The following is a 25635-nucleotide window of genomic DNA, read 5'->3' on the forward strand; positions in this document are numbered from 1 at the left end:
AGTGAGAAAAACGACATAGTATAATAAGGCCTAAAAAGTGAGAAAAACGACATAGTATTGTATGGCAAAAAAAGTGAAAAAAAACGACATAGTATAATACGGCATAAAAACATCAAAAGATGTCATAATATAGTTAAGTGTAAAGACATCATAATATAGTAAGGCCTAAAAAGTGAAAAAAAACGACATAGTATATTATGGCGAAAAATTAGAAAAAACGATGTATGGCAAAAAAAGTGAAAAAAGACATAGTATAATAAGGCATATAATCATCAAAAAATTGAATAGTATAGTAAGGTAAACAAACATCAGAGTATAATAAGGCCTGAAAAGTGAAAAAAACGACATAGTATAGTATGGCAAAAAAAGTCAAAAAACTACATACTTTTATAAGGCATAAAAACATCAAAAGATGTCATAATATAGTTAAGTGTAAAGACATCGTAATATAGTAAGGCCTGAAAAGTGAAAAAACGACATAGTATAGTATGGCAAAAAAAGTCAAAAAACTACATACTTTTATAAGGCATAATAACATCAAAAGATGTCATTATTTACTTAATACTTAATCATCAAAAAATTGAATAGTATAGTAAGGTAAACAAACATCAGAGTATAATAAGGCCTAAAAAGTGCAAAGACATCATAGTATAGTAAGGCCTGAAAAGTGAAAAAACTATATGTATAGAATGAAACATAATTGTCATAGTACAGTACGGCATAAAAATGTAAAAAATGTCAGTTTAGTAAGATATAAAAATTCATAAAAGTATCCTAGCACAATATGGCCAAGAATGTCATAAAAACATCACAGTACAATAAGGCATAAAAATTCATAAAAATGTCATAGCACAATAAGGCCAAGAATGTCATAAAAACATCATAGTATAGTAAAGCACAAAAAGTCATAGTATAGCAAGACATAAAAATTCATAAAAATGTCATAGCACAATAAGGAATAAAAAGTCATAAAAATGTCACAGTATAATAAAGCCAAGGATGTCATAAAAACGTCCTAGTATAATAAGGCATAAAAGTCATAAAAATGTCATAGTATAGTTAGGCTTAAAAAGTCATAATATAGCAAGACATAAAAATTCATAAAAACGTCATAGTATAATAAGGCATAAAAAGTCATAAAAACTTCATAGTAAAGTAAGGTATATAACATCATCAAAATGTCATAGTATAGCAAGGCCTAAAACATCATAGTAAAATAAGGCCAAAAATGTCATAAACACATTGTAGTATAGTAAGGCATAAAAAGGTAATCGTATAGTAAGGTATATGTAAAAAATGTCATAGACGTAAAATGTTTCAAAAACGTCACATTATAGTAAGGCATAACTATACTACTACACTATGACATTTTGTACCATATTGTAGGATTCTTATTACTGATGCATCAGTGTTTTGTTAGAATTTTAATGCTTCAGTTGGTTGAGATTCTATATAGATTATATAATTTATAAACAGTTTAATCTATAAAGATTTAGATCAAGATTTTATAGACAAAGTTTTGCATTTGGTGGGGTCGTCCTGATGTCTGAGTGGTTAGGGCCACCACCACCATAGTACCATATGGGCATAATGAGACTTGAGCAGGAGGTCCCCGGTTTGACCTCTTGCTGAATGTCTCTCCCCCACTCCTCTATTTCCTGACCCCCCTCACTTTCCCTATCAAATAAAGACATGAAAACTGCCCCAAAAAAAACTTACAAAAAAGTTTGGCGCTTAGCTGAAATATTGTGCAGAGCAACAAGGAAGTATAGTTGTACAATAAACCTATCAGAGTAAAAAGCAAAAGCTGTAGTTCAGTACTGTTGGTAAATGTACATGGTAACTTTCCACCTCTCCAGCTAAAACTACGATTTTCAAGTCAGATTAGTGGATATAATCTGGTGGAAAAAATTTCAGAGCTGACACTGTGTTCTAGTTTTTGTGCGTGTCTGGTATGACAGTCATGTCCACTGAGTTTGTTCTTTTCCAACATCAAAGATGTTTTGTAACACAAGGTGAAGGCTTCCAGGTGTCTGTCAAAAAAACAGGTTTGTGCACCACTGATTCTCTGTAATACCCCTGTATGCTTAAAGCAAGTGTTCAACCTGTGTGATGATCCACATACAAGTAAATGATTCATAATACAATTATAAATGAGTCTACAGCCATTCTTAGCTGCTCTGAAGCTGCATGTAGGCACAGTGGTGCTTTGAGCTAAATGCCAATGTTAGCATGTTAACATATGAATGCTTTTACCAAAAGTTGTTGATTTATTTCACTCAAAACTGCTAGAGCTGCAAGTCATTTAATCAACTTGTCAATTGACAGAAAATGAATCATTGACTATTTTGGTAACTGATTATTCATGTTATTTTTAAAGCAAAAATACCAAATATAATAACTGAAAACCTTTTGGGTTTTATGTCACCGGTTGAATAAAAATAGCAATAAGCATAATGATCAAACAATATGAAAACATCCAAATTAATAAAATTTTTCATAATTTTCTGAGATGTCAAAAACCAATTAATCCAGAAAACAATTGAAAAGCCACAAAAGTCAACCTCATGGCCAAACCAGAGGTCATTATGGTTCATCCTTTGGGAACCATGAAACAAAATGGTATTATTAGAGCTATGTCACTAACATGTCTTAAAAATGGACTACACATCACATTTATTTCTTTAAAAAGAAGTGTTTTTATTTCCTTTTTAACAAAGCCCAATACAGATTTGAAGCAAAACTGGGGAACACTGGTAAATCTCAATCCAATCATCATGTCTGGGACACCCACAAAGAAGATGAGCTTCAAATAAAGGACACCTAAAATAATCATACAACCCAGAATTGGGGCAAAGAAAATAATGGTGCATGTTGTCCAAGAACTATAAAAAAAAAAAGAGAGAAAATATTTTAACAATAAGAAAACAAAGTTCATGCCAGCAGCTGTTGGGGAGGTAAATAAAATGTCAGATATGACAGATCTAGTTTCCATAACATCTGTTCTTGGCTTTGAAAGAACCAATAAAACCTAGGATAAATGACGGTTAATATCAATGTGCTAAAAATTTATCTTTTATGAATAATTTGGTCAAATAAATCTAAAACATATGTTACACTTTGAACTTTAATCATGTGTACAGTAGCTTGTTCCAGCTGTACAACAGTCCTGCCATGAAGGGGGGAAAAATTATGCAAGAAACTAAAAATGTTTTCCATCCAGGCTTAGATTTCTTCTGCAGTCGTATTTCACACAGCGTTTCTCTCTTAACTTGTATCGTTTATATTTCTGTTGGCTGCTGTGCACCTGTAAACCTTTTAACTACTAATAGAAATCGTGCCAAAGACAGAGAGAATTAAAGAGTCTAAATTTGATGTGTCAATGAAAACAAAAGAATAATCAAAATTACATTAGGTTATGTTTTTTTTTAACAACTAATTTGTTACGCAAAGATATTAACAGTTTATCGTGACGGCTGCGCTGACTGTGCGTACGTTTTGGGGGACAAAATACCAGAAAGATTTTATGGCAGGTAGATCTATGACTGCAAAATAAGTCTATATATATATATTATTAACGGCAGACATTTTGTCACTCGAGTGACGCAGTTTGAAATTTTCCACATCAGTTAGACTTAATGAAGGTCACGTGACCAGTGGTAGTTCTGGTGGCCTGACACTCAAACACTAACAGTCATTTAAAATATTTTCTGATATTACCACCAGTCCACCGGGTTTACACATGTACCAATCACTTGATCATGGACTTGTAAAAGCTAGAATAAAGATGGGGTAAACTTATCATTCCACTGGCACATGTTGTCTTTGAATTATGAAATTAGACTTGTCTGAAATGAGCTGATCCACCCATGTAAACAGTGATTTTCTGATACAGAAAAATACTAAGTGGACAATGTATATTGATCTTTTAATAACAATATCCATCAGTTGAAAACACCAGTCTACTTCCATATATTCTCATGTGGGAACACATATATATTTTATAACAAAATAAATCTATACTGTTTCATGGTTATGGTTGATAAGGGTCATACAATCCCATCATCCCATTCTCTGAGTGCTCAAACTTTCTTTGTCCATTTCAACAAAGAACTGCATGTAGGCTTAGCTCTGTAAGAAACTGTGACTGAAGCAGCTCAAATACTCAGAAGGCTCTGCCTGAGAGGAACATTAGTTTGAAGCAAAAAAAGACTAATAAAATACTCATCTTTTCCATCTTTATACCAGTTGTTAAAGTAAATCATAATAAAGTGTATGTTTCTATTATTATCTTTAAAAATCATAAGCAGTTTTTTTTACTGTATCTTGGCATTTTGACACAAAATATCCTCTTGGATATTTACACAGGAAAAGATACTTTTCAAGCAATAAAACAAGCTTATATTGTGGGTTGCAACAGAATAAAACAATTCTGAAGAAATAATGGAGAGAGAAATTGCATGGCAGATCAGAATATAACTAAACAGGAACTGATCCTTTTTGGTATGGTGCACTTTGATTCATGACTTTCCACAATTTCACAGATTTGCATGAAATATCAAGTCCATAGTTTCACCTGCCCACAGTCAAGATCAAGTTTACTTCTGTTGAAATGCTCAACAGAAGAAAGGTTTCCGACGTCTTGTCCTCTCTGCTCTTTCAATAAAAGTCCATGAGTCTTTTCCAAAAAGAAAAAAAAATTAAACTTTGTTTTAAAAGTGCCATTTTGCTACATTTATCAGCTGATCCATGGTTTGCTACTGAACAGTTAACACAAGCAAATGTGTTACACAGCCCCTGACGTCACACAGTTTCCTGATTCTATGAGTTTTGGTCACATGGACAATCACACACTCACAGCCACATACACACAAACACTTGTGCAGAAACAAAGACAGACACACACACACACACACACAAATGATGTGAAAGGAAGAAAAAAACAAAAGTGGAAAAACGAAGTTGTGGCCGGTGGGTACAGTTCCATTTGAAGAGTTTATCTGCTGCGATTAGACATTCCGGCTGGTAAAGCTTTGAAAAAGAACAAGCACCATTGGGAAAAGGCCTCAAATGTCCTCCGCTGGGGGAGAGGTCAGCAGTTTCCGCTTGATTCTGTGCTCCCACAAAAAGCAAAAAGAGAAATAAATCTACATTCAGGCTCGTGGTCAGGCAAAGTCATTGAAATGTTTCAGGCTTTATTGCGTCTTTTCCTCCGTTTTCAAGTCCGACTTGGGCACCAGAGCCTCGTTTAGTCACGGAGTCCAAGGACGTGTATCTCCAACTTCCCATGAGGCCTTTTCTTTTTGTGTCCATGTGGATACGTCTGGGTCCTCACCGTCTCTGCTGGGCATAAACTGGGTATGCTAGCGTCACATTCAGAGAGTCATTGTGCTGGACCAAAGACGTGTGCTGGTAGTGAAGTACGAGTTCTTTCAATGAGCTGTACAGGTTGTACGGCTCGGCGAAGCCGTAACCTGAGGGGGTCTTGTTGATGACGCAGTGCTTCACCTCACCGTCCACACTGCAAAGAGAGGACAGCGGTCACAGTCTGTTCTGTATCCAAGTGTCAAACTAAACCTCAACCATTCATAATAAATTAAAAAAGAAATCACTGCCACTTTCAATGAATCAAATGTGAATCAAGCTGTTTGATCAAAGCGCTCAGACTGATACATACACAACGCTGCAGGCGTAGCATCCTGCTTTGCTGCTGTCTCGAACCAGGAATGTTCCGTCTCTCTTGCCCTGTAGGAGCGCCTCCGCCTGTAGTCGATTGATGTTGCCCAGTTTCCAGGACCGCTCATCATGATGAGGAAGGTCTTCGTCATCGTCCACCATAGAATATTGACTGGAGAAACAAAAGAGACGTATGCAAATGTTAAGTTGCGAGAAAAAAAAAAAAAAAAGGCGTTTGCATTTCTTTGTGCCGGTTTGTTCAAATTTAAAAAATGACACTCACTCTTCTGTGTTCTCGTTCTTGATTCCGAGCCACTCGTTGAGTTTCTTCTGTCTCACTCCCTTCTGGGTCAGCCACCTAACCAGAGAAAAACACGTGGACATTAGAAACCAGGGCAGATCCATTTTGATTTCCTCCAGAGGGACACGTACTCTGTAAGTTTCGGAAGCAGCACAGGCTCTGTTTGTGTGCTATACTTACATCAGATACTGGTCTCTGGTCTTGCGGAGCTGGATGAGGTCGGGCTTGATGCTGTTCATCCTCTTGTCGATCTCCCTGTAGTCTGCCGCCTGTTTTTTCAGATCTTCCTCCAGTCGGCGCTTGCTGTCTACAATTTCGCTTATCCTCGATTTCAACTTCTCATAGTTCCCCATGATCCTGAGAACAAGCGTTTTGAACATAATTAAACTCATAATCTGCTAATTATGCTTCTTTTTAGGTGCCGTGGTATATTCTTACCTCTGAATCTCCTTGTCGTTGCCTTCTCTCCTAAATTTCTCAATGTACTCCTTGCTGTACCGCTCTTGTGTTTGGCATTGCTCCTCAAAGATCTTTATAGTCTCATTAAAAGCTTCTATCGCCGTCCTTTTCATTTGGATTTCCTGGAAGAGAGAAGCACTGTGTTAGTGTATGATGTTGAAATATGGCAGTGAAATTGTTGATGGTGGTTTGACTGCAGGTGGCACTCACTTGCGACGTTCTTGTGTACTCTTCATACAGACGGTCATACTCCTTGTTCTTCTCCTGGTACTGCTGGTGGTACTCGCAGAGCTTCCTCCCCACAGCTTCGATGTTGTCTTCTTTCACCACCTGATCCTAAAAGAGATTCATAAATCAGCAAACGCAAAACGCTGCAGTTAAATTGCTTTAATATGAGTGTTTGAAATGTAGTAGTTTCATGTTTTGCTGAAGTCTTACCTGCTGGTGTTTGGAGACCGGGTACAGTAGCTTGACGTCTAGCTTGGGGTTGTACTGAGCCAGTGACTCATTGCGATAGTGGTTGATGAGCTCAACGACTGAGCTGAAGGTCAGTGGGTCTGAGAAGCCGTACTTCCCATCCCGATGGAATATCTTAATGAGCTTGTTGTTTCCTCCTTTCCTGTAGGCAAAGCAAAAACACAGGGTTAAACTAACACTTCTGAATACACACACACACACACACACACACACATATGTATGTGTGTGTGTGTATATGTATGTATATATATATATATATATATATATACACACACATACATACATACATACATACATACACACACACACACATACATACATATACATATATACAAACACACAAGAGTGTAAATAGTAAATGACTTCAAACTGAAAGGAGGAAGAAGCTCACCTCAGAGTCAGGGTGTAGTCTCCATGCATTTTTGTCGAGGCATCTCGAACCAAAAAAGTACCGTCTGCGGTGTCCCTAAGTTTCTCGTTGACCTCCTCCCTTGAGATGTCTCCCCAGTACCATTCAGCGTCTTGCAGAGCCATGTTGTTGTTCATACCATTGTTAGTCACAGATGTGGGCTTGGGTGGCTTTGGAGGTAGAGCTGTGAGGACGAGAGGAGTGGGTAGACAACGTAAATAAATACGCTGCACTGTATGTGTTCATATTTATATTACACCGGTCCACAGTTTGAATTAAATGCTCGTAGCGATGCAGTTAATGCGACTCTTGGGGTGAAGTGGCAACATTTGGTTCTTTAACAGCTGAGACACTGTGAATCTCACACACACACACACACACACACTATGTGACTCTGTCTCGCTCTCATCCTCTTTCCATTGATTTAATAGGGCTGAAAAAAATCCTGCCCCTCTCCAGCAGAGAGCCGGCGATGCTGAGGCAGGGGGGAGGAGAAATGAAGCGTGAGTCAGGCAGAATGAATTTCATTCAAGAAAAAAGGCTCTCTATAAATATTCCTATCTGCAAATACAGCTGTGTAGCCTTGCATTTTTGTGATGCCCATCATGAACACTGACACCAAAAGGATTAAAGATTTCCTTCATCGTAAAAGCAGGAAAACAAAGGTTAACCTACATATACAGCAGATTTTATAATAAAGGCTGTGAACACAGGTAAAACGCAGCTGCGTATTGATTCCCCTACAAGGTTTGTTCAACAGTAATTACTCAGCTTTAATGTTGAATAACCACAATCACCTCTTCCTGTGGCAGCTTTAAGGCAGCGCTGAGAGTCGAGCTGCGTCCGGTCTGGACGGAGAACATTTTAACTGCAGGTGTGGATCTAAAGAGGATCTTAAATCTGCAGTGGCCGCTCACAAGCTGACAGCTCCACAGTGAAGAGAGCAGAAGCAGAACTATGGTAGCTGGAGCTATTTTTAACCCACAAATCTGCACTGCCTTTGTTCACTCCCTCTGCATTAACCCCCTTTCTGCTGCAATAGCCCTTGTGCGGGATTTTGCTCATTGAGACCGCAAGCACCATTCACTCTCCAGGAGGCTACAACTGTGACATGGCATAAAAAATGCAGAGGGTTCACAAAAAGGCAGCCTGGCAATTCAACCGCAGCACAGCAGATGGTTTCCGCTGCACTTCTCAGCACATCTCCCCGTTACAAGAAATGTCTAATTCTTAAAACCAGTCGTGAACAATCCAGTCTTGTCAAACTTCAGCCTGGCGACAGCTCCACACACAGCTCCTCCAATATATGACTGACTGCAAATATATCTCTAAATAGGCACGATAAACTGTTTTTTTTTCCATTTAAGCACCCAAAGCCATTAAGGGCAGCCTGCTCAGTAACGTGTTACATCACTTACCACAGCCAATCACATTGGGGGTCTGTCACCAACCACTCCTGCATCTTTCATTTCCTGAGAGCGATGAGGTCATTCTGAAAGCCTGTTACCCTTTTACCTCCCTTGCTTCAATTCTTGCAGCTAAACAGAAAACAGACGTAACTCTCTCTCTCTCTCTCTCTCTTCAGCATCCGACAGTGTGTTCTGATTTGCATCCACCTTAAGAGCAAATGTAGCATCTGTGTAGCATCTCTCCACTAGCGGCGGGGGAAAAAAGGACCTGCAGCCTGTTCCATGCTTTTCCTCTCTCTTCCTCTCTCTCTCTCCCTCTCTCTGTTGAGCTCACTTGCTTGCTCTCCTGCAGGTTGCTCAGCCCCTCCTCCCTGCGTGTCGTGCGGCGGTTTAGTCCGTCCCACTGCTGGCACTCAGACAAAGCCAGCTCTGCTGCAGCAGCACGTACGCAGCTAAATTATAATGCTTGGCCCGGTCAGTGGCATCCAGAGCTCTGAATTACGCCTGTAATCCCACAGCGTGACACTCAGCATGACAGAGATAGCTCCCCTGATTTCCTGAGTGAAATTAAAATAGACCTAGTTCTTGGTAAGGTAGAAGGATTCAAGTGGAACACGGCCGCTGTCCTTCTAGGTTTGACTGAAGAACACGTCTTGAAACTCTGCGTGCTAAACTTAAGAAGTAACGAAAAACAGATCACACCAACTACAAATCAGTGTATTAGAAAAAAAAAATGTTTTAATGTTCAAATCTGTGAGTTAAATGAACAAGTCAAAGATTTCTGCTGGGTTTGAAATACTCAGTCCTCTATTCCAGCCCCACACAACCTGTTGGGAATGTTTTAAGGCCTCCTCAAACAGTAGGTGCAAAAGGTGAAAGCCTCCACTGAACTCTGAAGATTCATCAGCTAGTCTAAGCAATGGAGAGTTACACACACTGTCTGTATGAATAGCTCATAACCATACGGCATGAGCAGAAGCCCTAGGCAAAACTGTTGTCTGATAGCTCTGACTGGAAACTTCAAGAAAACAAACACCTATTTATCTTGTTTTGTTCTTTTCTTCACTGGGGTACTTGTGTCTTATCCTACTCATGCAGCCCGTTTTGTTATAGCCTTTAGGCAGAAGCAGCAAAAATGCACTGTTCCACTTTTGCGTTATGATTTAAAAAATTAATAAAAAAAAAAAAAAAAAGAAAAGACGCAGGACATCAAACTTACGTTGCAAGTTGTGCATGTTTTGGTGAATCAACAGTCTTGTCTCTGTAGCTTCTTTTTTATTCCCAAAAAGTAAATTAAATCCAACAGAATTACTTTCAAGTCCTCCAGTAAAGCTCCATTTCATAGTTCAGGCCACAGAGAAACTGGATGTGGCTTGTTTTAATTCTTAGAAGGCTGCAGCTTTATGTGCTTCTTAATGAAATCCAGGTAATCTCCTCGGCGTGAGGCAGGTGCAACATGCGACTGACTAGCTGACTGACTGTTCAGTTCCTGCTGTGAGTGTGGTAAAGGGCCGAGTCTCCTCCTACTACTCCTCCTACTCCTCCTCCTCCTCTCCCTCTCTCTCGCTCTCTCTCTCTCTTTCTGAGCTTTGAGAGGTAGAGGCCTGCTCGCATGGAGGCAGATAGTTAATGATTAGCAGTAGCTGCTCTGGTGTCAGTGCTGCCTGTTCTGAAAGCAGCCACTCGTGCCAGCTGTGTGTGCCTGTGTGTGTGTGTGTTTCTGTCTCTTTGGTCACTCCCTCTCTCTCTGTTTGTAAAGGAGGAGGCAGGGGGTGTTCAGTCTTATGATTAACTTGCAAAGTTTCAAATATTTGCTGAGCTGGGCAGTTTGAGGCAGGGAGGACATGTGGAGATCCAGGCGGAGGGAGGACCGAGGGGGGAGGAGAGTGTCCCTAGGAACGGGAGGCAGCGCTCGGTTAACAAGAAGTGCTCTGTGGAGCAGGTCGACTCTCCAGCCAACCAAATCTAAGTGGGCCTTTTGTCGCTTACTTAAAATAGGCACGCAGTAACTGGGAGGAGGTACACGCAGACACCCAAACACACACACACACACACACACACACACACACACAGGTCATTCACAGAAACACATGTACAGAATGTACATGTGTGTTTACAAAGTAGGCTATTCTTCCTCTCTCTTCTTATGACCATGTCATCTGTATGAGACACTAAAACCAGTTTGGCACACTTGAACTTAATCGTATTTTTGACAGGGTCATGTGTTTTTGTGTGTGTAAAAACCAATAACAACATTAAGGTCTTCGCCCTCCTGCCCATCCACCCTTCCGTCCTTCATCCATCCATCCGTCCGTCCGTCCCACTGCCAGAGTGCTCCCGCAGGTGCAAATTACTGACAGCTGAGAGTGGGCCTTGCACAGGAACATTATAAATAGCTCTAACAGGTAATAAAATGTTTAAACAGTCACAGCCAGTCCAGGGCCTCTGGCCCAGCCAACGACAGTGCTTTTAACTAGCACTGTAAAAACATAACTGTGCCACGCAACGCGCTGCACTCACACCACCAGACTCGCCTCAGCTGTGCAGACCACCACTGTAACAGCCATAAAAACTGACTTTGTGCAGTTCTGCATTTGACATATCACCAGCCAGAATGTCAAACAAGATTTTATCAATAGGTTTCATTTTCTGTTTACACTCCTACGCGGTCAAATGGAAATTTCAACGGTTATTACATTTAAGATGCTTTGATGTTTTCAGTTAAATTCAAAAGCCATACTATCACAAAAACATAACACACATTTGTACATAAAAGTACCATGTCATTAACTTGTAATGGAATATAGCCTTTTATTTCTGATAAAGTAATTTTTAAGCTTAAAAGCAGAAACTGACATCCTTAATTGAAACTGTTCCACTGTTCTGCAGCAACAATTAACAGGAAATGTGTCTAACTTTCACCAGTACATGATAAAACATGCTTTAACTTAACAATGTCAGTAGTTTACCACCACAGTGTGCCATGTGGCCCTCTACAACCACAGTACTTGCAAGTCTCAACACCTTTCTTCAAGCTATTAATAGTTCACGTCTCAGGGCATTCAGTTCATATTCTGCAGCAATTCAGTCCCTGCAGAACATGCGTCCATGTCCTGCAGCCAATAATAAATGCAACAGAAACCCCTTAACAAAGATCAGCAGGTTTTTTTTTTTTTATTAAATAAATAATATTCTAACATTGTGTACCGTTATGAACACTAGAAATCATCAGGATTTTAAAAATTGCAAAAATGAAAATGTAACTACCTGGAGCAGCTTGACTTTCACTCCATTCACTGGTCACCAGAACCTCGACGATCTTGATGTGAGCATCCAGACTGGGTTCACAACTGTGGGAGTGAAAAAAAGGCAGGTTAAATAAAGTGTGTGTGTTTTATAGCCCAGGTGACAGTCTCTGCTGCTCTGTGCTGGTTTCAGTCTGGTGGTAATTCAGGCTTAGCTACTTTAATTGTGCAGCACAGCTGGTAAGTAGAAAAGCTCCAACTTACATCCGTGTACAGCTAAAACCCATGAGCGCCTGACACACTGCGCTTTGTGTGTGTGTGTGTGTGTGTGTGTGTGTGTGTGTGTGTGTGTGTGCTTGCCTAAATGTAAGTGTCTGCACGAGTGCATGCGTGAGTCTCTATGTCTCAGTATTACATGACCGAGCCTACGCACCTGTCTGTCTGCTATCTGAGTGTCTATCTTTGACAGAGCAGAGCGTGTAGCAGCGATTCTCTGACACCCACCTGGTGACTTGTTGTCTGAAAAACACAGGGCTGAAGATCTCGCCCAGGGCTCGAGCAGAGAGCAGGTTCTTGGAGCTGTTTTGGCACACTCTAGCAAAATGCCTTAGCAGACAGTGGAGAGTTAGCCAGTATTGGGGAGGCAGGCTCGGGGTGCTGGCAATGCGACGTAGCAGCTGGGCACATTCCTCAGGATTCACCACCTCTGTTGAAACGGATGACAACGGCCAGAAAGGTCAGCGAGACAGATGTGAAAAACTGATCCTGCGCTAAAACCCTACCAAAGTCGAAAGGGAGCATTAAATGAATGCAGTTTCTTTGAACAGTGAGGAGATGGAAAAAGATGTCATGTGCAGTTAGGTTTGAAAACCGCAGAGATTGTGTGGTTGACAATAAGCGTAAGGTACACTGCCAGGTGATTGGCTGCTCAAAGATGCTAGAGATACACTTTCAGGCTTGTTTTAGTTCCTATTAACCACAGATATCCTGTTTCTGGCCATGTGACGGCAAGAGAGTGCAGCCCTGCAGAACAGCGTGCTGTGAGAAATTTGACTGTGCTTGCAAAGGAGGCAGAAAGACAGACAGACAAGGGAAAGAGAAAGTAACAAAATACACTGATTATATATCATTTGTTACACTAAGGTAAAAAGTGCATAAAGAGAATCAAAATAAAAAGTTTTATATCAAGACCAAAGGGCACTGCTGAGGTCTTGTGGTTTTCTGTTCAAAGTACTGAATGTTCAGTAGCAGGGCAGGGGCAAATTACGTCAGCACTGTACACTAAAAGCGTGATAACTGAATCTGTGCTGACGTTATTTGTTCTCACCTTTAGCAGTGAGGACCATCTGAGCATATAATGCTGTGGGGACGACGGGCTGTGGAAGATCCTGCAGGTACCTGCGCAGACCATCACACAGGACTGGAAGTTCAAACTGATCCAGGTCTGCAGAAGGAGGATCTGAAATGCAAAGCAACACACACAGGCTTAAACTCATTCCTACAGAGTGAAATCTTTAATTACAGGTTCAGGATTAATGTGCATAGCTGTATATGCACACACACATTTAGCTCTCTTCATCACCACTGCTTAAGTCAATCTATTTGTGTCTGTGACACTTCCTCTTTTCTGTTTTTGTCTACCATACTCAACTATTGGAAACTTGCAGGTTTCATATAGGCTGAAAAAAAGGTGTGATCAAAAAGCCACTTACCACAGTCAAAATACTGTCTGACTTCAAGTCCAGCACCAGCAGTAAATGTTCGATATAAGGTGGGGTTATCCAGACCTGCGGTACAACATCAATCATTACATTTACTGACAAAATTAATACCTTTTAGTTCTATGTAACAGGTCACAGAAAGAATGTCAAATGTGGTTATAAAGAGACTGTCAGTTCTAGCATGATGCACACCGGGCAGTAGCATGTCATGGTGAGTAACTTAATCGTTTCCTCGGTTACGCTCACCTTTCCTCTCAATAGCTTCCAGCAGCCGGGCCAGCATGGGAGGAGCGGTCTCTGGAAGGGAGAACTGCTCCGTCAAGTCCAGCAGACAGAGGCCTGGAGGAGACAGCACACCGTCAAAGGAGGTTTTCAAAAGGAGTAAAACTGGCTCCCTGCTAATTCTTCATTGGATCAATGCTTTCTCTCCAACCCATCCCATGTGACTGGGCTTAAAATCGAAATTAAACCATGGAAATACCACAAATCCGTTGAAATCAACCATCATCGGTGCCATGCAATTTATCTGCAGTGATAATAGGTTCACCAAACTGAAATAAATGAATAAGTAAGATGATGAGTAATGCATCAGATTATATATATATTAACATTTATTATATTAAGTTATTAGCTTCAGCCCTGCATCCATAAATCTTAAGATTGTTAAGATTGTTTATTCTTTAAAATGTTGAATAATTTAGAAAAATACTCATCACAGTTTCCTAAACTCAAGGTGATGCCTTCAAATAACTTGAACAACCAACACACAAAACCACAAGATACTCAGTATATTCTCACAGACAAAGAATACCACAAATATCAACAGCTATGAAGCTCGAACTATATAATGTTTGATAATTTTAGATGAAAATTTATTCTAAATGATTACCGGTACTTATTGCCTTTCTTCCGATCGAGTATTTGTTTAAGCTATAATTGGCAGTTTACAATAAGGGGCTTTATTATTCTCACATTGTATTCCTTAGGTGAATGACTACGAATACTGATAAAGGAATAACTCTTATTCTTTATGAGAAATTCCATTCAGTGGCCCAGAGGAGATTTGAGCAATGGAAGAGGAAACACTTTTTTCCATAGCTCTGAATGGTTTTTCGCAGACACAACATGAAAAAATGTTTAAATTTAACAGCTTTTCATACAAAGCTCTTTTGTTCTTGAATGCTGCGGAAGATATTCAGACAAAATGAAACACTATATTGTCTTGGTCTTCTGGCATTTTTGGAAACACAGTGGCTCTAAGGGGATTTCACTTGACCCATAATTCTTCCTGAGGTGAGTGGTGACAATGAATGGGTTTATTTTGTACAAAAATTTAGGGGATTTAAGTCACATCAGCAAATACAGGAACAGAAGAGACCCATACAGATATAATGACAATATAGTGGTCTACTGATAAAATAAATCTAATCAGACTTTTTGATGAATGTGTATGTGAAATTAAATAGTGAGGCCTGCAATTCATCTTAACCAGCAACAACTGATTGGGTGCATGACTTATGAAGTACTTAGAACTTCAAAGGAAGCAGGTACAAGACCAAAGCTCTGCCTTCAAAGGTTAGTAAAAGGCAAAGTAAAAGGTGAGTATTTACAACAGACCGATTCAAAAAAGGAGGTGCTGAGCACTAAAGTTAGGGTTTGGTGGACCACGGAGCTAAGCAAATACCCTGTGATATGAGGTAAGCCAGGTCTGAGTTTTCTCCTCATTTTTCCTTTAGAACTTTGTACCCAGGTGTGGAAATGAAAGGATGAAGGGGTTGGCAGAGATTTTATTTGGATTTGCAAAGGCACATTTTCAAAGGGCACTTTCCTGAAAGGCTCAACTGTTCAACACCAAGTCTGCAGAGTCAAAATGCTGAGAAACTATGAATGGAACCCTTTCTCGTAACCATATTTTTCTTTCTTTCTACCTTAAAAATTATCACATTTTTTTTCAATCACACATTAAAACGTCCAACTCCTGCTCCCGCTGATGCATGCGTGCTACTCATTACCGAGGACCTCTCCCACCAAAGAATGTTCAATCAAGGAAATAATGAACCACTTCATCCAATTCCACATCCTCTTTGGCCAGCGCAGCGCACAGGCTGGCATGTTGCGTGTGAAGAAGCTGGATTACCAAAAGTCCTTCCAACCACAGAACACACCAAACTCCATGTAGGACAACTGGTCATCTGGAAGACATTATTGGAACTGCAAAGCGGGAGAGGGGGGGTTTTCTCAGAAGCAATGAACTCTGAGATGGAACACCAAAGTTTCCCTAAATAGAGATCGAGACACGCAGAGTTGCCATTGCACACCTTGGAAGTGTAACCTTTCTCCCAGACAAGATATCTAACACGGCCGCCATTCTATTGCCAACCTTTTTCTGAGAAACCCAATTCACAACCTGAGGCTAAATTTAAACCCCAAACCCATCCACCTGCCCGCTGTTCATATGCATGATAATTACCCTATGGTAATATCCCACTGGTTTCATTAAAGATAACATTTCTTTAAAAAACTGTCTAAGATGTTTTAAAGACAGCGTTTTGTTAATCATGAACATTTTTAAACACATCAAATACACATAGTACATAGGTTTTAAAGCATCTGCTTGCATTTCTCAAACAGCTTGGTGGTAATTCCTAAAACAAGAAGAGTCTTTGAAGTGATCCAAAAGTTTGTTTATTTACTCAATCCATGGCTGACCTATGAGTGAAACAGTACAGGCTGGAGATACAGTTGCTTCTTGGTACTGTCAACGATGCGATAGTTTCAGCGCCAATGGAATTGTATCAAGTAGCGCACAAAATATGGCAGAAATGTTTCAAGCTATCAGTGATGATTTCTGAGATGCCTTGGCACGAGATCAAACGATCAACATGCTCCTACTGGCCACATCTTACAACCATGGAAACGCATATAAACACACACAAATTACCAAACTTAGTAACATTTGTTATGTTTATATCATTAATGATAATAATGCTGGCAAAAACTAGATAGCTTTTACTACCTGGAACAAAAAGGTACAGCTGATTTTACCATATCTTTTATAATAGTTTGAGAAAGGCACAGGAGATGAATGTACTTTCTGCAAACCTCATTAGAGAACTTGGAGTTCACTCTGGAGGGCTGTAAACATTCAGAAACACCTGCATTAGTAGCAAAATTATAATCTCTCTCGTCAGTCTAATCAATGCCAGAAACAGACGAAATTGTCCTCTTAGATTTACTGCAGTGTTACTACGGTAAGAACACAATGTAATGCTGTTGTTTTGCTGTGTCTGGAACAGCTGAGGGACTACACACACACACACACACACACACACACACACACACACACACACATCATGAGACTCAAATTTTCTATGGAAGCTGGTTTATGTGGCAATTTGGGAAAGGAAAGTAAGGAGACGGGGGGGCCCCTTGGACGAGTCTGTACAAGCCTGCATGTTTGGCAGACTCTTCTCATGATATCCCAAAAGGCCTCGGCCAGTCAGTAGTCAGTCAACCACACGTCGAGGAAGTCGATGCAGCTGCCACTGGTGCTGCTGTGGTGTGGGGGACAATCTCCCCGGCTCAAACGGTATGTCTGAACTGAAAGAACTGCAGACTGCGGGCAGGACAGGGCTGGGGCACCACCGACACACTAAAGATAGCACACACTTAGGTTAAATTTGGAGGGCCCACTCAAGTAACCAAGCATTTTCAGGTTATACCATTTCTTCTTGTCTGGAAGAGGTCTAGCTGAGGCACGCCAGTAAAAGTTGATAAGCCGTGGAAAGAACACAACACCACACCACACGTGACAGCACATTATAGAGCAATGAGTAAAATGATAATACAGAAGGAGAAAAGTGGACAGTCAGTACAGTATCATTTAAGAAAAAGGCTGCAACTGATGCACTAAAAGTGAAACATTATTCAGAAATTTAACAATAAAAAAAAAAAAAAAAAAAAAAAAAAAAAACACAAAAGAGATAGAATTGTTGTTATATTTGCAGGGGAGGACCAACATGCTTCAACATGCTTGTATTTTAAGTCAATGAATGATAGAAAAGGACAGGCAATGTCTCCGCCTGCAGGATGGAAGAAGCACTGCAGAAGCTAAGCAACAGCCAATGAGGAGACTGTTGCTACAGCTTGACAATTAACCCTATAGAGAGCAGACCACAACTGAATCACAAAACCTGCACAAGTGACCAGTTTGTTTCAGGATTCAGGCCAAATTAAAAAACATAATTCAGGTTTTTAATTTTTTTTTTTTTAAATATTGTGTTAAATTTGCAGAGCACCACTCTCACAAATGATAAAACATATTTTAAGTAAAATGAACCTTTAGAGAGATAAGTGGCCAGAGCGCAAGTATAATGTGTGAAATACTGCGTCAGCTTGGATACATGAGCACAAACTGAGAGACTTCTGTTACATTCAGTCAGTGACCTTATTTTCCCAGCTTCTGCCACAATACAGACTCTGGTTGTTCTTTTGTGACTGTCAAGTATGAAATATCTCTTCCAGTGACTAGCTGGGTCAGATCGATACAAACAACGTAGGGAAGAGAAGGAGTCGAACCTTTATGTACGTTTATGTCTTTTTTTTTTTGCACATTATCATTCATACATCAGTGAGAGGGGGCTATACAGGACATGAAACTGACGTGACGTGAAAGAACAGACCTACCGTCATGCTGGTAGTTATTTAACCACAACTGTTGTGTAACTGCAATGTGAGTTTTATACTGAAAGGGTGTGCTGTAACTTCTGAGTGTTCCTCTGCCTGGCAAGTCCATGCAGATTAAGACTTACAAGAAGTGAATTATTTTTCAATTTTTAATAGAGCTGACTGGCATTGTGTCTGACACTAGATAAATGAGTTCTAGTTTGGATATAACTGACTCTTTTTAAGAGCCTATGATCTATCTTGTTCAATGCATTATGTAATGCCCCACCTTCACAGCACAAGGCTTACACACACAGCACCTAGCTGCTCTAGCTGGTCCACCTCGTCTTCCTGCCTCTCTTAATACATCACATATTTGAAATACCTTTTCTGGCCCCTTTGACTTTGTGTTCCTTACTAATCTCACCTCTGTCTTATTGCACAGCTTCCCCGAGTCTCTCAGTCTGTCTCTCTCTGCCTTATTCTCTCCATTTCTTAATCCTGCTAGCAGACATGCTCCGAATCCAGTAAAGAAGATTTGCCAATTCAGACTTCAGTCTCTGCACACAATCAAGTAATGAAACAGTTGTGCACGCTTTCATGCACACAACTCCAGTCTTACTGGATTTATACACTAATGCAGTATGGTTGGGAAAAAAACTAGTTGCTGAGTCCTAAAATTAGCATAAAACTGCAGCATATTTTAAAACGGGCATAGAGGAGGACTGATAGGCAAAGAAAAAAAATGAAGATCACAAGATCAGGATGTGTCGATACTTTTTTACCACTATTTTACTACTACTATTGATTACTCATCATTGAAACTAACTTACAAGGTTTTGTGTTTTTAAGTTTTTTTTTTAGGTTAGATGAAGAATTGAGGGTAGAGCTGAAACCATGTTAGCTATTTAACTGATAAGTCAATCAACAGAAAAATAATCTGCATCATCGTAATTATATAATATAATGAAGGTAAGCGATTCCTTTCAACATTATTTTGCTAAGATTATAAGAGAAGGGTATGTCTGTGTTGACATATCAGCCCTGCTAACACAGAGACAACCACAGAAAACCTAATAAAGCACAACCTCATTCTATAAGTTTAAAAACGTCTTGGGGAAACGTCACTTAATAAACACTCCTCTGTGACACAGTTCAATGGTGGAAACTATGACAAGCCAGAAATATATTTAAATCCAGCTCGTCTCTGACGTTAGCAGGCTGCGGATTTGACGCTGCTACCCCCCACCCCATCCCACCACCACCCCCACATGACGTCAACATTAAAAGCTAATATTTAGCAGCTAAAATAAACAAATGTGACAAAAATAGATTTTTAACACAGTAAAACTTTTACATCTAATAATAATAATTGCCAATTCAAAAAGTCAAAGAAATCTAAACTCATACCAGCAGCATGTACACTGATAACAATGACAGTGTAAAACAGCAATCGTTGGGGTCCTGTTCACTGTGCAACCATTTATTGTCCAGTTGCATTGTCCAAGTTACTGCAATCAGCACTTAGCACAATACTGATTCATCACAAAGCTACAAATCAGTCTACCATGCAGTCTGTGCGCACCACTCCACCAAAGAAGCGCCAACACATTCCTGGCCCCAGCTGCCTTTAGTTCCACAGAGGAACACTATATCAGAGCATATCATGTTATAAAACTTGTTGCCTTGTTCATTCTGCCGCTGACTTGGATGGATTTAGCGACGTGTGACTGTCTTTTCTGAAAAGAAACCTAAATATACACCAACTTGAATCCAAAACCAAAGCTGTTACATGTCCAAATTTAAGAGAGGTGAATTCTTAGCAAAGAAAAATCAACAGTACTGACAGAAAGAGTGTTCAATACAGCAGATGTCAGCCTGAGTGGTAAAGAGGCCCAGAGAAGGAGAGCTACATTATCTCAATCTCCAGCTATGCAGAGTGCTCTCCCTGCCACTGCCTCCTTTGTATGGCCTGCTCTCTTCCTTCTAGTTGCCTCTTTCTGTCCATCTTTCATACACATAAAGTCAACCTATATAGTTAAATATGACCTACTTTACTTTAAGTCTATAGCACAAATGTGCAGTATAAATCCACACACAGTGGTAATGTAAAAGTCTGTTTGTTTACATAAAAGAATCTGCTTTGGAAATGTATTTAACAGAAAGCTACAAAAGATTTAAATTCAAATTTACTTTAAAAATCACCTGCAATTTTACTTTTTTTTTTTTTTAATAATCTAATGCAATGTTAGCTACATGCAAACATACTGATAAGCCTCACACAAGCGAGAGAAGATAGCCTGATGGCATCAAATATTTCCTCAAACAAGACTCAGCATGTAAGCTGAACCCTGTGAGAGCATGCAGAGTAACAGCCAGTTATTCACATTTTTATCTCTACCATTTAGAAGAATGTTCACTAAAACTGGCTGTTGGGAGATAAAGGGCAATTATACACCAAAAAAACCACTGAGAACTCAAAACAATTACCATTAACCATTTAGAGCCACAGCCTTAGCAATACAAATATCCAACTATTGTTGAACTTCATCATTGTTACAAATTGCTAAAATTATGATAGGATACTCATCATTTTAGGAAGTAGCTTGCTTTTTTGCAGCATAATGATTCAGACAATTATTTTTATATAAAACATTTACCTGGATTGATGGCATACAATAACATTGTTAAAAAACATGCTAGAAATTCCTTTGAGAGGATTAAATACCGCTCAAAAACTATTATTTCCCATCTTTGAATTTACTTCCTTGTAACTTTGATAAAACAAAAGTATTGTGCATTTGTTTTGAATCTGTGAAAAATATGAAAAGGGTGAGATGGAGGAATTTCAAATCGGTTCTGCATTTCTGTATGAAATCAAATATGCAAATACAGTTATAATCTGAAGTTAGTCAGGTGTCATTCTTTGGGTTTCAGTCTTTGAGTTCCCCTTTCTTGGCACGCTCAAACACATGTATATTCTCTAAACTGAGAGGCCCAGAAAAGGAGCAACACTTTAATGTTTTAAAAAAAAAAAAAAAAAAAAAAAAGAGGAGGAGGAGGAAGAAAAAAATAAAAACTGAGGAGTAGGAGGAAGGGAGCGAGATCCCTTGGTGGTGCGCAATAAATCAGAAAACACTCTGGGAGCAACAAGAGCCCTGCCTCCATCATAGAGCCCTCAGCCCCTCTTCAAAGCCCCCTTCAGCATGCAGAGCCCAAGTCCCTCCCAAGGTCCCCCCATCCCCATTCCTGCTTTAGCCCCTCTGCCAAACCCCCAGCTCCACTCCAGTCCTGATCCTTTTGCACACCATCCCGTGCAAAAGACCCTTTAGCTAGCGCAGGGGCCGTCTCTCCCTTACCCACAACCTCAGGGCCCCTTCTCCCCCTCACCTCCCCTCCCCTCTCTCTAACTCCCTCACAGCCCAGGACACAGAGACTTTTCTTCTCCCGGTGCTACATTCACACTCGCTCCAGGCTCAGCGCTGCCACTCAACCACGACAGAGCCATTCAACACATGCCCCCTTCATACAGCTCGCTCACTCTGCAAACCGCAGCAAAGAATTTCACAATCGTACCACAAAGGGCAGAAACTAGAAACCTGGCTGACTACAGCTGCTCTTTAGGTGAGCAGAAAGTTTTAAGTGCACATTCATGCAAGCCACAGTGTTTGTGTAAAAAGATGCTGGTTTTAATTGCAGAGCAGAGTTTTGGTCTGAAAAGTAACGCTGTTTCAAACTGAGAGGGGGTAAAGTTTATACACAGCCTTCATGAATTTCACGTCAGTGTTTTAATAAAGAAACCAAAGACCACAATCAGTAATTCAACTGTAAGTACACTTAGCCAATGTTCTGATTATTGCTTATAGATGTCACATAAAATACTTATTGAGTTATCTAACTTACAGGAAAGGCAACCGTCTGACTTTTGGCTTGTTTTATTCAGAAAGACTGATTTAATCTCTGTGTCTGCTGCAGAGATCGATCAGATGTGTTTAGCCTAGCTTTGCATGAAAAGGGAGGAACGCTGCTCTTCTAACTTTGTCAAAGGTGCAAATAAATGGCTTCTGATAGAGCTACAGTTGTTTTTTTAACATGCTGAGGCAAATGAGGCATCATGGTTTTAGGAGCTGAAGTATCTCTTGACCAAGAGCCACTGGATGCAGCGACTGCCTGCGGCATCTCTTAATAGCGAGTCTGTCTGACATTAAAACGTTGATAACTAGCTTGCTAGCTAACAAACTAAAAAGAAGTAAAACAAAACAGATTCAAAAGATGTAGGATGGCATATATATTCAGTCTTGATGGAATTAGCCAAGCTCTTTCCCCGGGCTTTCAGAGGAGTAATTTGCCTTAATCACCCATACATAGTGATCTAATCGTCTGTCTCAACAGTGATAAGGGAATTAAATTCCCTTAAGATGCAGCTTTGTGGAGAAACACAGATGATATCCACTGGTAACATATGGCTAGCACAAGATGCTCTAGTGTTCTATAGCCTGGATGCTCGCAGCGCCATTGTCCTCTGGGACTGAGCTTGGTTCACATTCAGGACAGCAGGACAGAGATACTTGTTCTCAAAGAATGGAACTGTTGTGCAAAATTTGCATCTTTCTCACACTTTATTTGTGAGCTACTTGTTTATGTTTTCACCTAACAATTAATTAAAGAGAAAGATCGCGTGCGTATGTACGAACACACACACACACACACACACACACACACACACACACACACACACACACACACACACACACACACACACACAATGAGAACCATGACAACTGAGCAAACTCCACCCACTGATGAAGGCCAGACAAGTGACTAAAAAGCAACAGGTTTTTTGACATCTGGCTAGACAAACTGACAGGAAAATGTGATCATGGGCTATGAAAACTGATTTAGAAAATAACTAGTAGATTAATCACTAATGAGAAAATCTATTAGCTGCAGCCCTCCATATTTTACAGTTCTGTGGTCCGATGTTAAACTCACCTTGCTCTGAGTCAGAGTCTGCCTCCGCCTTGAAGGAGCCCGGAGCTACAGGTAAGGGTCTGAGGGGCCTTGGCTTGGGTGTTGGGGGAGAGATCCATTTCTTTCCAATGTACTCGACATATGTCCCAGGGAAGTCCCCTTTTTCCTGAGTGGTTTCATTGAAGCCTGGCAGCCATCCAATCTCATCTGGCCTCTGCTCCAGCCCATCAGTGTACCCAAGAGCCACCAGGGCTCCTTTGCTTACCAACAGTATATCCCCCACATGCAGATCAATGTCCTCCTCCCTCTCCTTCTTGTAGTCATAAAGCGCTCTGTACTGATATCCTTCAGCACTCATATTGATCTCTTTGTGTCACGGCCTTCTCTTGTAGATGAGCTTCAACCAGTAAAATTACTTTTCAGGTTTCTCTGATTGGGATTATGAACTACAGTCTTTAACAGCTCTGTAGAGACAGTATCTAGCTCGTCTTCATTCTTTCACAGTTCCTGTCTTTTCTGAATGATTTGCAGCTCTCTTGGCGTGTTGCCTCACAGTATGTACCCATCAGTAAATGGCCTGCAGCTGTGATCTTGAGAATGCTATCCAGACCTGTAAGATGAGAATGGAGGCCATTTGCAACATATTGCATTAGACAATCATGTATCACACACAATGCTAAGATGTGAACAGACTTAAGTTTATGAGATTAGATCATTATAAAAATTAACATTGAATGATGGATCAGCTAAAAGCCACTGTGGATTTTTACTGCATGGACAGATTTTACATTTGCAGTAAGGAAACTAAGCTGAAGCACAAGGTCAATTAATGCCGTGCACATTAACTCAGCTATTTACAGCATACATACAGACTGATCACATTTTATTAGACTTTTATGTCTACTTTACACCAATTTGGTAACTCTTGCCTCATGCCAAGATTGTGGCACATCATATTTGCTTTGATAAAGAGATGTTTACAATGCTTTTAGCTTTTATATTGAGTCATTTAATTAATTATGATATTCAGTGTATGGTCCCATTACACTATTTCTGTTAGTGAAATTACTTGGCACAAACTGAGTCTCACAAAAGTAAAGATATTGATACAGACCTTATAACTGAATTACATCTAGCAGTTTCTGGCTGAGTAAGTCGACTTCAGAGCTGTTCAGCAAACATATGGTTGCTAACATTAGCATTATCCGTGACAGCTTAAACTCACAGGGCTGTTACCACTTGTTTAACTAAATAACAGCCTCCTGGGTATGTTACCGATGGCAAAAAAATGTGATGGCAGCAGACTTGTGGATGTGGAAAACGTTTGCATGGTTGCAAGTTTATTTTTGCTTGAGTTTTTAGAGAGTCCAAAGCAGCAACGATACAGTGTCTGAAAAGATGTCGAGGGAGCAGAGTAGTAAGCTAACTTGCTAGCAGCTTGCTAACATTATCGACTGGGGTTAATTAGCTATCTGCTGGAAGTAATTACGATGTGAATTTACTAAAAGTTGGCACTTAAGTTAAACAGAAGTAATCGAAACAGGGCAAAAGACAACAGTGGTTATAAAGACAATTTTGAAAAAATGATTAGGAAGATAATTTTTTTTAAAACTACAATCTAACGCAAGAGTTTAAAGTAAACCAAGTTAAACCAAACTACCTTTAGGGAAATGTACCTTTACAAACAAGCAGCTTTTGACATTTTCTTTTTATCATTCAACAAAGTGGAGTGTCGTTAACATCTGCGACCCTGGACAGTAACTTACATACCGAGTGTTCACGGATCCACAGGCAAATCCAACGGCTCCTCTTCCTTCCACACTAAATGCTTCCACGTCGTTAAAAAAAACTTCACAGTTGCCACGTACTATCAATAAAACGCAGCCCTAAGCAGATCCTTTATCAGCACGGCTAAGAAGAGAAGTCCTTCGCTTCGGTTTAAATCCGGTTTAACGAGTAGTACAAACTGTTACAAGCTACAGCCACTCGACATAACGGCACGATTTTTCCCTGTCCCGAACAAACGCTCCCTTGAACGTCGCCTCTGCTGCCAACAAGGGACGAGACCAAGCTCGGCCGCGTATTGGTCCGTGAGTCTGTCAATCATAAACATCACACAATCGGACCAATCAGATCGTCGCTCTATGCAGACACTCCCCCTTCCATGTACTCTCGCACGCAACACGAAACACCTATGGAAATTACATAACTTGCTCCCAGTCCTAATGTTAACCAAAGTCGTTTTGATTTTTATTATAAGTGACTCTTTTTTATTTGACAAGGATTATTTTCACAACTTTAT

At 40.1% G+C, this 25635-nt stretch overlaps 1 protein-coding gene across 1 annotated transcript; it reads right to left on the bottom strand.

The window, feature by feature from the left end:
• Positions 1 to 2675: 2675 nt before the first annotated feature.
• On the bottom strand, positions 2676 to 25348 carry pik3r1 (phosphoinositide-3-kinase, regulatory subunit 1 (alpha)). Its single transcript, XM_023422341.2, has 15 exons — positions 25104 to 25348; positions 23355 to 23943; positions 13944 to 14036; positions 13689 to 13763; positions 13304 to 13435; positions 12481 to 12682; positions 11999 to 12081; positions 7305 to 7506; positions 6875 to 7055; positions 6647 to 6772; positions 6416 to 6558; positions 6158 to 6334; positions 5960 to 6034; positions 5678 to 5848; positions 2676 to 5521 (listed from the first exon to the last, which is right to left on the bottom strand). Exons 2-15 carry the CDS (start codon positions 23689 to 23691, stop codon positions 5332 to 5334), a joined length of 2187 nt encoding a protein of 728 aa, XP_023278109.1. The 5' UTR covers positions 23692 to 23943; positions 25104 to 25348; the 3' UTR covers positions 2676 to 5331.
• Positions 25349 to 25635: the final 287 nt, after the last annotated feature.

The sequence above is a fragment of the Seriola lalandi genome, unplaced genomic scaffold (genome assembly GCF_002814215.2).
Source record: "Seriola lalandi dorsalis isolate HSWRI2012SDOR001 ecotype SW California unplaced genomic scaffold, Sedor1 jcf7180002054680, whole genome shotgun sequence".
Taxonomy (NCBI): domain Eukaryota; kingdom Metazoa; phylum Chordata; class Actinopteri; order Carangiformes; family Carangidae; genus Seriola; species Seriola lalandi.

What these genes read in the sequence shown, in the direction of transcription:
- pik3r1 (XM_023422341.2), bottom strand. Translation starts at nt 23,691, where the DNA reads ATGAGTGCTGAAGGATATCAGTACAGAGCGCTTTATGACTACAAGAAG. An exon ending in TGAAAGTCAAGCTGCTCCAG is followed by an intron (nt 7,507 to 11,998) that starts GTAGTTACATTT and finishes TCGTCCTCACAG; the next exon opens with CTCTACCTCCAAAGCCACCC. An exon ending in ACCAGAGACCAGTATCTGAT is followed by an intron (nt 6,035 to 6,157) that starts GTAAGTATAGCA and finishes TTCTCTGGTTAG; the next exon opens with GTGGCTGACCCAGAAGGGAG.